Raw genomic sequence first — 12,941 nt, 5'->3', positions numbered from 1 at the left:
ATCTGATGTGTATCTATCAGGCTGTGTCTCACATTATTTGCGGTGTATAAAAAAAATACATCTATAAAAGATTATGATTTAAAGCTGTCCTGCTGCAATACCTAGACCGAATAAGCCCTTTAAAAAAAAAAAAATGAAAAACGGTGAAGATGCAAATACATGGAATCTTAAGTGGAAATGCCACTTTTTAAAATGGACCAATACCAAGAACTAAATATATTTTAAAATGGTATTTAGAAAATTGTTATAAAAATATTTTCCTGAGAAAATTTCTTAAGCAATATCTACTTAGAGTCAATTACAATTTTACACATATGGCTACCCAGCACAATAACATTTTGGTGACCGTTTAAATTTAACTTTTTGAAGTAGAATTAGGCTTTTAAAATTCATACTTAGCTGCTCAGAACTAGGATTTTTATAATTCTGGCAATTATATTCACTCACTTGTTGATGCTAACCTCAGAGTTCAATGAGCTTCTTAAGTTTTCAACACAACCGGTATCAAGTTGCATTTTATTACAGCAACAAGTTAAATTACACTGCTCTAGAACAATTTAGTTCTTTTGGGAAGGGTAAATCAGTAAGGCACAATTATTTTGTAAAAGCTATGTGGATGTTTTTAGCCTAGTTCAAACAATGTGCAGAACTGGACAGTTCACTTCTTTCAATTCAAGGGCATAGGTAATGCTAAATTTGAAATTCAATGCAATAATACAGTGTAATCATTGCATCACACTCCTCAAGTCTAAGCAAGTCAGTCCTCCTATTTCCTGTGTACACCACCCAGTTACATATTCTACCTAGCTGTGCTCTGAAAACTACTTAAATTTGACATTTGTAAATACTTCACTCTCCACCTCAGAGTTTTTCTGTAATTAAAGAAGATAAATATTTTGTTAAGTGAACATTCACCTAGAATGTGAACACAAGAACAGATTGTCCAACAAAGCTAGTAAGCGGTTTACGTTTTGTTTATTCCATAGGGATTACATAGAAAAATAAGACATACTCAGGATAAACTGAGAAAGCCATCACTGTAAGTAACCTTTTACTATTTTACAACTAAATGATTGTACTCTCCCAGATAATGGAAAAAAGAACCATATGCATTCTTTTTATATAAGAAAAAGCAATGGAAATTATGTCTGTTAATGGCATAGAAGGTGATTTCCTACTCCTTTAGTTCTAAATATTTGTATGTACTGTTTTCATAAAAGTCTATCCTTTCCAAAAGAGTACAAAGGAGTTTCTAGTCATGAAGGAAAGTTGCTGTAAAACTGCTTGTTTTCAGGAATATTTTAATTCAACCTGTTCAAGAGGAAGGCAATTACAGCTTCTCAGTTCAGAAAATGATACCTGTGTTGGGACAACAGAAATAAGTTTCCTAAGACTTCCCAGTTTAAAGCATTTTATTTTGTGACATTCACAACATGCAAAAGTTTTAAAAACAATCTAATCTCAGTCTTTCCTTTGTTAATATACTTATTAGTTTTTCATATGATGCTCATTGCTGTAGTATCTGGTCATGACATCAACATACTGTTCCTTCCAATACATCCAGAAGTATATTCCACAGTATATTTGTGTAACTAAAACAAAATGCTTCCTGGTTGATAAAATGTCTGAAGTGGCCAGCAGAGAGCAGCATTTGCATTACTGCTCACTCACTGCTAAGAGAAATTCCAACATTACTTCTTTCAGACCATAGGAACCCATGCCTACTGATTCCTCCATCTCTGAGCAGGAGGCAGCCCTATCAGCTGCCACTACAATTGTTAGCTTATTTATCTGGAAACAAACTAAACTAGAGCTTTTTTAAGATGTAGTTACATTGACTCCATGCTTTCAGATCAAGACCAACTGGGAACAAACTTTCAAATGTAACCTTTAATGTGGGTGGCTCGTTTTCCAAGGCAATAAGCATCTATTTATCAAACTGAAAACAATGGCAGCTGATCAAAATTTCTGAAAAGCAGACTGAAAATTTCTAAAATTGGAGGTACCCAAAATTAGATGTCATTTATTCAAATAAAGCTGTTAGAGTTTGTGTGTTGTCAAGATTGCCCTTATAAAAGTGTGACTTTTTGAATATTAAATTTCCTTACATCAAGTAATTCTTGTCTGAGTTAGCATGTTTTTAGAGGTTTCAAATTTCCAATTCTATTAATGATTGCTTTACTTTTACAATACTTCAAACAGTAAATGCAAGCACATTTTTCTAATAGCTGTTTAAAATTGTCTGGAATGTAAGAATACATTACATACTGTGCTGTTATCTGCACTATTCCTGAATATTTCACAATAGATAAAGCTTTTATGGCAAAAGCATACATACATTAAAAACAACACAAAATAATCAGCCTGGGGTGTGTACCAGAGCTATCTGTTCAACAACATAGCACAAAACAGACCACAAACATTGAAGAACAATAACAGGCTGAAATGAAAATAATGGTTAATTAAAAAACTGTAATACATCTGAAAATTTACCAATAAGTTTATTTCATTTCCATGTCTACCTCTGTTCTATAGGAGGGACCTTTCAGAACAAACTTTCAGGTGCCAAAGAAAAGCCGCAAACAGCTTTTAATATAAGATGGTTTCTAACTATTTTCCACAACCCAACAACCTAGCAAGAGCAAATATTATAGTTCAAATTACATTTCATTCACTTCGTATCTCTGCTGGAATTCCAAATAAGACCCACCGTGCAACAAATACTTCAGCTGCAGGATGAAAAAGTTTAAGCATGTGTAAGCATTCAGCAACTGGAGAACACTTCAGTCTCTCTGGTCACTCAATAACAGACCTCAAATTGGCAATTCTTCAACAAAAAAACTTCAAAACCTGACTCCAATGTGAAGCTGCAGAACTGGAATTAATTTGCAAACTAGATACCATCAAATTAGACCTGAATAAAGACTGGGAGTGGTTGGGTCATTACAAAACCTAAACTTAATTTCCCCAATACTAATTTCTCCCTACTTTTACTCATACCTTCTTGTCAACTGTCTGGACTGGACCACTCTCTTACCACTTCAAAAGTTATTTCTCCTCCCCTTGGTATCCTGCTGTTAATTGATTTATCTCAGACTGACTTAACACTTGGTAAAGCAACCCACATCCTTTCATGTATTTATACCTGCTCCTGTATCTTTTACTTAATACATCTGATGAAGTGGGTTCTAGCCCATGAAAGTTTATGCCCAAATAAATTTGTTAGTCTCTAAGGTGCCACAAGGACTCCTCTTTTTCTTTTTTTTTAAATTGCATTCAGCAATAGTTATTTCAACATAAGCACACTGAATTGCTCTCTGAAGACCTAACTCTACAAGATGGGGAACTTTAATGGGAGTTCGAGGTGCTCCCGCACATCACAGAATAGCCATTCTCAAATGGTGGTGTGAGGGGGGACCTGATATGTGAGCTGGTGGCTATGACCTCTCTAAAATCCCTGGGCCACCAGGACCCTGTGAGGGTCCCGCTCAAGAGCAGGAAAGACCAGCTCACTGACTTCCCCTTTTCCTACTGCTGATTCTATCCCTCCCTCCCACCTCCCAATCTTAGAGCTGCTCCTTACGTCATCTCTCTCCTGTTTCGTGCAGTATTTGGCTCCAAAACAAGGGAAGTGGGGAGCTTCAAGGACCTATGGAGCAAATCTTCTCAACCCTCAGAGCTGAGCACTGCACAAACACTGGGGAAAGAAAAGAGGAGGGAGAGACCCTTTCACTCCAGTGGCATCAGCCAAATCTTGCCCCTTCATCTTTTACAATCTGCAACCCACAAAACAGTCGAAAAATTGTTCTTTGGATTTGGGGATATGGTGACTTGTGGGATGAATTTCTGGGCATTTTTGTACATTGTGGATGAAAAAATTGGAATTCCATGGCTTTAGGAGAAACTCCTAAAGAAACTCAGGTACCTTGTCACATCAGCATACTTTTCTTTGTACACAAGTATATGTACTTTTCTTATTATTATTTTGTTTTTTTGTTTTTTTACACACACACACACACACACACACACACACACACACACACACACACCCCAGAGGCTGCATAACTCTTCCCACTACTACCCGTGAATGGCGGCAATATCTAATACTAAGCTCTGCTTAGTGGAACATTTTCTTTTCTTTCTATACAAATAATCTGACCCCTTTCCTACTTCACTGTGATGACTTCATATAATGAAAGGCTATCAAAGTTGAAATTTGGATATCTGGGCTATGTCACATTTCTAAAAATCAACACAGAAGGCAAAGAGGGTATTATTTATGGAACAGAAAGTAATGCTAATTGTTCCCTCCATATCCACTTTCAATAGTAACAATAAATTACTTTTTAATTTCTCATATTACACTGACAGTTTCAAAATTAGTGCTTATTCATTTTCTCATGTTAAACAACATAAATTGATCATTAGCCCATTTCAGAACTAGATCTGTGCCTAAAAACCTAACACAATGTACTGAATTCAACTGGCAGTCATGGTCAATTAACTGGTTATTCCTTGATCACATTTTAATAGCAAGAAGTCCTCATTTAAAATGCTAAGTTTACTTTGGCTGGTAAAGGGCATTCAGGCATGGTGTCTGACTTTTACAGACTAGCAAATATATATATAAACCTACTCACTCTTGTGCAGAAGACAGAGTCCACATAATTAATGATTTCTTAAACTTCTTCTCTTGCTCACTTGGGATCAACACCTGAATATATGATTATTTCCCACCCACCAGCATTAACTAAAAATACAGACCGTCCCTGAGGCAAAATTTCATCAAGTTATCTCAGTCTGACTTGGAGCTTTGGATTTTCATCCACTCCTTCTTTATGAGGTGTACAGTCAAGTGGTAAAGGTAGGGGTGGGCCAACTTTTTGGCTCAAGGGTCACATCTGGGTGGGAAAATTGCATGCAGGGCCATGAATGTAGGGCTGGGGCAGAGGGGTGCGAGAGTGTGCAGGAAGGGGCTCAGTGCAAGGGGTTGGGGCACAGGAGGGGTGTGAGGTGTACGAGGGGGCTCAAGGCAGGAGTTCTGGGGTGCAGGGAGAGGTGCGGAGTGCGGCAGGGAGCTCAGGGCAGGTGACTCAGGGCATGGGGTTGGGACGAAGGAGGAGTTCAGGGTGCCAGCTCCAGCCCGGCACCACTTACCTTGAGTGGTTCCGGGCTGGCAGTGGTGTGCAGTGGTGCTAAGACAGATTCTCCGCCTGCCCTAGCCCCGCACCGCTTATGGAAGTGGCCAGCACCACATCTCTGTGATCCCTAGGGCGGGGGAGGCAGAGGGTGCCACACACTGCCCTCGTCTGTGGGTACCTCCCCTGAAGCTCCCATTGGCCAAGGTTCCCCGGTCCCGGCCAATGGAAGCTGAAGGGGGCGGTGCCTGCAGGCAAGGGCAGCATGTGGAGCCGTCTGCCCCCGCTCTTCCCCTCGAGCCACAGCAACATGGTGCTGGCCGCTTCCGGGAGCGGCATGGAGCCAAAACAGGCAGGCAGCCTGCCTTAGTCCCATGACGCCACAGGGGTGGCAATCCCAGGGGCCGGATCCAAAGCCCTGATGGGCCGAATCTGGCCCACAGGCCATAGTTTGCCCACCCCTGGGATAAGGCATGTGTCTAACAGTCAAGAAATTGAATTCTATTCTTAGCTCTGCAGCTGACTTGTTGCGTGACCCTGGAGAAGTCACTTCACTTCTCTAGGTGTCCGTTTTCTCATCTATGAGACTTACCCTCCATTGTAAAGCACTTTGAGTTCTAAGGACAAAACATGCTACAGAAAAACTAAGGCCTGGTCTACACTACGAGTTTAGGTCGAATTTAGCAGCATTAAATCGAATTAAGCCTGGACACGTCCCACACGACGAAGCCCTTTTTTTCAACTTAAAGGGCCCTTTAAACCGGTTTCTTTACTCCACTTCCGACGAGGGGATTAGTGCTGAAATCGGCCTTTGCGGGTCGGGTTTGAGGAAGTGTGGATGGAAATCGACGTTATTGGCCTCCGGGAGCTATCCCACAGGGCTTCATTGTGTCCGCTCTGGACAGCGCTCTCAACTCAGATGCACTGACCAGGTAAACAGGAAAAAGCCCCGCGAACTTTTGAATTTTATTTCCTGTTTGCCCAGCGCGGAGAGCACAGGTGATCACGCAGAGCTCATCAGCACAGGTAACCATGATGGAGTCCCAGGATCGCAAAAGAGCTCCAGCATGGACAGAACGGGAAGTACGGGATCTGCTCGCCATACGTGGAGATGAATCAGTGCTAGCTGAACTCCGAAGCAGTAAACGAAAGGGCAAAATATTAGAAAAAGTCTCCAAGGCATTGAAGGACAGAGGCCATAACAGGGACGCACAGTGCCGCATGAAAATTAAGGAGCTAAGGAAAGCCTACCACAAAGCCAGAGAGGCAAACGGAAGGTCCAGGGCTGAGCTGCAAACATGCCGCTTCTACGCAGGGCTGCATGCCATGCTCCGGTGTGCAGCCACCACTACCCCAACCGTGTGCTTTGACTCCATCAATGGAGAATCATGCAACAGGGAAGCGGGTTCGGAGTATGAGGAAGCTGATGATGAAGACAATGAAGATAGCTCACAGCAAGGAAGCGGAGAAACCGGTTTCCCCAACGGCTAGGATATGTTTATCACCCTGGACCTGGAACCAGTAACCCCCGAACTCACCTAAGGCGTGCTCCCAGACCCTGAGGGCTCACAAGGGACCTCTGGTGAGTGTACCTTTGTAAATATTATACATGGTTTAAAAGCAAGCATGTTTAATGATTATTTTGCCCAGGCAATCACGACCAGTATAGCTACTGGAAAAGTCTGTTAACGTGTATGGGGATGGAGCGAAAATCCTCCAGGGACATCTTCAGAAAGCTCTCCTTCATGTACTCCCAAAGCCTTTGCAAAAGGTTTCTGGGGAGGACTGCCTTATCCCGTCCGCCATGGTAGGACACTTTACCACGCCAGGCCAGTAGCACGTAGTCTGGAATCATTGCATAACAAAGCATGGCAGCGTATGGTCCCAGTGTTTGCTTGCATGCAGACAACAATCCATTCCTTATCGCTCTTTATTATCCTCAGGAGAGTGATATCATTCACGGTCACCTGGTTGAAATGGGGTGATTTTATTAAGGGGACATTCAGAGGTGCCCGTTCCTGCTCTGCTGAACAGAAATGTTCCCCGCTGTTAGCCACGCAGTGGGGGGGAGGAGTGAAGTGATCATGGCAGAGAATTGGGTGGCGGGGGGGGTAGTTGGGTTTGTGCTGCATGTTAACCCGGAAACTGCAGCCCCTCCTTTTACATTGCAAACCCATTTTAAATGGCCAACCCAACGGGTGCTTGGTATGGGACATGAGGGCGCTGCTGTTTGAAACCATTCCCACATGTTATGAAGGTTAAAAAAGCCAAAAGACTGTAGCTTACCATGGCTGCCTGCAAGCCGAATTCTGTTGCCTGGCACTGCGTGAGTGAGCTCACACACCAAACTGGCAGGCCTTCAATATAAGAGGAAAAATGTGACCTTGTAACGAAAGCACATGCTGTGTAATGTGAACAGCGAAATTTAACATGAAAGAGTGTACCCATTGTTCTCTAAAATGTGTCTTTTTTTAACCACCTCTCCCTTCTCCTCCACCAGCTGCAAATGTTTCTCCTTCACAGAGGCTAGTGAAGATTAGAAGGAGAAAACAACGGACTCGGGATGATATGTTCTCGGAGCTCCAGATGTCCTCCCACGCTGACAGAGCACAGCAGAATGTGTGGAGGCAGTCAATGTCAGAGTGCAAAAAAGCACAATATGAATGAGAGAAGAGGTGGCGGGCTGAATCGCGGGCTGAAGAGAGCAGTGACGGGTTGAAGAGGATAGATGGTGTCAGCTTGCTGACAGAAGGCAAGAGTCGATGCTCCGGCTGCTGGAGCATCAAACTGATATGCTCCAGCGTATGGTTGACCTGCAAGAAAGGCAGCAGGAGCAGAGACCGCCGCTACAGGCCCTGTGTAACCAACAGCCCTCCTCCCCAAGTTCCATAGCCTGCTCACCCAGACGCCCAAGAACACGGTGGGGGGGGGGCCTCCGGCCACCCAGCCACTCCACCCCAAATGATTGCCCAAGCATCAGAAGGCTGGCTTCAATAAGAGTTAAAGTTTTAAACTGCCATGTGTCCTTTTCCTTCCCTCCTCCCCCACCCCTCCCGGGCTACCTTGGCAGTTATCCCCCTAGTTGTGTGATGAATTAATAAAGAATGCATGAATGTGAAGTAACAATGACTTTATTGCCTCTGCAAGTGGTGCTCGAAGGGGGGAGGGGAGGGTGGTTAGTTTACAGGGAAGTAGAGTGAACCGGGGGAAGGGGGCGGGGGGAGGGTTCATCAAGGAGAAACAAACAGAAGTCTCACACCGTAGCCTGGCCAGTCACAAAACTGGTTTTCAAAGCTTCTCTGATGCGCACCGCGCCCTGCTGTACTCTTCTAACCGCCCTGGTATCTGGCTGCGCGTAATCAGCGGCCAGGCGATTTGCGATTTGCCTCAACCTCCCACCCTGCCATAAATGTCTCCCCCTTACTCTCACAGATATTGTGGAGCGCACAGCAAGCAGCAATAACAATTGGAATATTGGCTTCGCTGAGATCTATCCGAGTCAGTAAACTGCGCCAGCGCGCTTTTAAACGTCCAAATGCACATTCCACCACCATTCGGCACTTGCTCAGCCTATAGTTGAACAGGTCCTGACTACTGTCCAGGCTGCCTGTGTACGGCTTCATGAGCCATGGCATTAAGGGGTAGGCTAGGTCCCCAAGGATAACGATAAGCATTTCAACAATCCCCAACGGTTATTTTCTGGTCCGGCAAGAAAGTCCCTTCCTCTAGCTTTTGAAACAGACCAGAGTTCCTGAAGACGCGAACATCATGTACCTTTCCCGGCCATCCTACGTTGATGTTAGTGAAACGTCCCTTGTGATCCACCAGGGCTTCCAGTAGCATTGAAAAGTACCCCTTGCGGTTTATGTACTCAGTGGCTTGGTGCTCTGGTGACAAGATAGGGATATGGGTTCCATCGATCGCCCCACCGCAGTTTGGGAATCCCATTTCAGCAAAACCATCCACTATGACCTGCACGTTTCTCAGAGTCACTACCCTTGATATCAGCAGGTCTTTGACTGCGTTGGCTACTTGGATCACAGCAGCCCCCACAGTAGATTTGCCCACTCCAAAGTGATTCCCGACTGACCGGTAGCTGTCTGGCGTTGCAAGCTTCCACAGGGCTATCGCCACTCGCTTCTCAACTTTGAGGGCTGCTCTCATCCTGGTATTCTGGCGCTTCAGGGCAGGGGAAAGCAAGTCACAAAGTTCCATGGAAGCGCCCTTACGCATGCGAAAGTTTCACAGCCACCGGGAATCGTCCCACACCTGCAACATGATGCGGTCCCACCAGTCTGTGCTTGTTTCCCGGGCCCAGAATTGGCGCTCCACGCCATGAACCTCCCCCAGTAACACCAGGATTTGCACATTGCTGGGGCCTGTACTTTGTGAGAGGTCTATGTCCATGTCAATTTCCTCATCACTCTCGTCGCCGCACTGCAATCGCCTCCTCACCTGGTTTTGCTTTGGCATGTTCTGGTTCTGCATATACTCCAGGACAATGCACGTGGTGTTCATAGTGCTCATAACTGCCGCGGTGATCTCCATGATCCCAGTGCTATGGCGTCTGGGCTGAAAAAAGGCACGAAACTATTGTCTGATGGAGGGAGGGAGGGGCGAGTGATGACATGGCTTACAGGGAATTAAAATCAACAAAGGTGGCTGTGCATCAGGGAGAAACACAAACAACTGTCACACAGAATGGCCCCCCCAAAGATTGAACTCAAAACCCTGGGTTTAGCAGGCCGTTGATTTCACAGAGGGAGGGGGAAGCAAATGAATACAGAACAAATCTGGTCCATCTATCTTTTACATCTTAGGCTGGCAGCAGACAGTGCAACATGACTGATAGCCATCTGCATCTTCTGCGTGCTTGGCAGAAGATGCTGCATTACGATTGCTAGCCATCATCGTCAAGACGGTTCAATAGGACTGCCAGCAGGACTGAGTCTCCAGGAGACAAAACATGTCTACCCAGGTGCCTCTGACCCAACTTCCTGAGGAGTATGACGATGACGGATACCAATCGTAATACACCATCTACACCAAACGGCAAGGAACTGCTGCTGTATAGCAATGCAGTACCACGTCTGCCAGCACCCAGATGACATATGGTGATGGTGAGCTGAGCTGAGCGGGCTCCATGCTTGCTGTGGTATGTTGTCTGCACAGGTAACCCAGGTAAAAAGGCGCGAATCGATTGTCTACCATTGCTCTGACGGAGGGAGAGGGGCCTGACAACATGTACACAGAACCCCCCACGACACTGTTTTTTCATCATCAGGCACTGGGATCTCAACCCAGAATTCCAATGGGCGGCAGAGACTGCGGGATAGCTACCCACAGTGCAACGCTCCGGAAGTCGACGCTAGCCTCAGTACTGTGGACGCGGTCCGATGACTTAATGCACTTAGAGCATTTTATGTGGGGGACACACAATCGACTGTATAAAACCAATTTCTATAAAACCGGCTTCGATAAATTCGACCCAATTACGTAGTGTTGACATACCCCAGGAAGTAGTATTAACAACTATTTTCACAGCATACAAATCTCAACCAAGAGGAACAATGGGATTTTTTATACAGAATGATCTAAAACTACTAGGAAGTGCTATTGACACATGGCCAACTAGGATTCTATGAAAGACTGCAATGTTACAATGTTTCTGGTCTCCTTCCACCTACACAAACATCCCAGAACATGCTATTACCATCTCTGAGAAAACCACCAAGCTGAATCAAAAATATAAAAGGAGAGGAAAGCAATGAAGTATTTTCTGGTATTAGAATATAAATGGCAGGAAGCTTGTGTTAATTAACTACTAGGGCCCTGCCAAATTCACAGTGCATTTTGGTCAATTTCAGAGTCATAGGATTTTTTAAAAATCATAAATTTCATGATTTCAGCTATTTAAACCTAAAATTTCACTGTGTTGTAACTGTACAGGTCCTGAGACAAAAAAGAAGTTGGGGGGGGTCACAAAGTTATTGTAGAGGGGTTGCGATACTGCTACCCTTACTTCTGAGCTGCTGCCTTCAGAGCTGGGTGCCCGGCCAACAGCCGCCACTCTCTGGCCGCCCTGCTCTGAGGGCAGTGCAGAAGTAAAAGTGACACCCCCCCGCCCCCTGAAATTCCCTTTTGGGTCAGGGCCCCCCAATTTGAGAAACACTTGTTCCCCCATGAAATCTGTATAGTATAGTATAAAAGCACACAAAAGACCAGATTTCATGGGTTGGGTGAGGAAAGAGACCAGATTTCATGGTCCATGGCGTGTTTTTCATGGCCATTAATTTGGTAGGGCCCTATTAATAATGAAGGGTAAAGCAGGAAGCTTTGCTGGGGAAAAAGGTTGACACATTGTACTTACCATGAATACTAAAATTATCTTAATTTAAATCTTGGAATGTTGTGTTGTTTTATTAGTGAAAGCGAAAAATAGCTTTTTTCAAACAATTGAGTAAACATTGAGTGCAGTAATTTCTGCTCTAAAAAACTAAACAGGAAACTCTCTGCCCCCCTCACCCCCCCCCCCACACACACACTTACTTCTCATGCATATCATGGGTGGGGGGGGAGAAGAGGGATGGAGAAATACAGGTAAGTAGATGACCTGACTCGTATGCAACTTGGAAACTACCTTGGGTCTGAATCTGGGGTAGAGATGTAGCAAGACCTTTTCTTTCTAGAAGGAAATATATGGTGGTCCCACTCCCAGTTTACTGACTCTTCTGGCCAATGTTATAGTTATCAGAAAGGCCACCTTCATGGACAGATGGGTCATAGAACATGTAGTTAATGGCTCAAAGGGAGTCTTAGTGAGAGATGATAGAACAAAATTAAGGGCTTATTGAGGTGTGATCACCATCACTGATGGATAGGATCTGAGAATCCCCTTCAAAATCTATTTGTGACAGTGTGCATGAAACTCATAGTGTTAACCATTGGAGGATGGAAAATGCTGATTGCTTCTAAATGCACCTACAGGGAACTGAATGCAAGACCTGAAAGACTTAAGTGTCAGATGCATCCGACGAAGTGGGCATTCACCCACAAAAACTTATGTTCCAATACATCTGTTAGTCTTAAAGATCCCACAGGACACTCAGTTGCTTTTTACAGATCCAGACTAACACGGCTACCCCTCTGATACTTAAGTGTGAGGAGATTCTCTAAGATATCAGGGATTCCAGTGGACAACTTGCATTGATGAGCCCAAGCAGAGAAACACTTCTATTTAGCCACGTAACCGCTTCTTGTAGAACCTTTTCCACTTTGGTTAAAGATGGATTGCACACTCTTGGAACATGAGCATTCTATCTCCAATGCCCACCCAAATATCAGACTGAGTTGCTGACCCCAGATTGTGATGTGTGATCTTGTCCTGGTGTTGTATTAGAACGCCTGTGGATGTTCATGGGTGTTTCACTAAGAGCTTCAACAGCTCTGTGATCCACAACTGTCCTGACCAGTTGGGCAGGATGAGGATGACTAGAACTTTGTCTCAGCATATCTTCTACAAAACCTGTGGCATCAAAGGAATTGGAAGGAAAACATACCCCAGGTGACCCTTCCACAACATCAGCAGGGCATCTCCCAAGGAGTCTTTGCCTAGGGCTGCTCTGGAGCGGTAACGAGGAATTTTCCTGTTCACCTATGAGTAAGGCTACGTTTTGGTCTCGGATATTTTTAGTAAAAGTCATGGACAGATCACGGGCAGTAAAAAAAATTGGTAGCCCATGACCTGTACTATATACCCCTGACTAAATTTTGGGGGGAAGAAAGGGGGCCCCAGGGGTGCCG

The 12,941-nt window shown here is 44.5% G+C and overlaps 1 protein-coding gene across 14 annotated transcripts in view; it reads right to left on the bottom strand.

The window, feature by feature from the left end:
* PARD3 (par-3 family cell polarity regulator) overlaps positions 1-12,941 on the bottom strand; it is a 658,319-nt gene that overhangs the window by 571,316 nt on the left and 74,062 nt on the right. The window contains exon 1 of one of the 14 annotated variants that reach the window (XM_034760099.1): positions 7,425-7,443. The exons of the other annotated variants lie outside the window; for them this stretch is intronic. Within the exon in view, the coding sequence (XP_034615990.1) occupies positions 7,425-7,427 (3 nt within the window). The 5' untranslated portion in view covers positions 7,428-7,443. Of the gene's footprint in view, positions 1-7,424; positions 7,444-12,941 lie in introns of those variants that run through there. 14 annotated transcript variants of the gene reach the window in all.

The sequence above is a fragment of the Trachemys scripta genome, chromosome 2, assembly GCF_013100865.1.
Source record: "Trachemys scripta elegans isolate TJP31775 chromosome 2, CAS_Tse_1.0, whole genome shotgun sequence".
NCBI classification, from domain to species: Eukaryota; Metazoa; Chordata; order Testudines; family Emydidae; genus Trachemys; species Trachemys scripta.
Note: the sequence above shows the minus strand (reverse complement) of the source record. Positions and strands in the feature narration are given on the sequence as shown.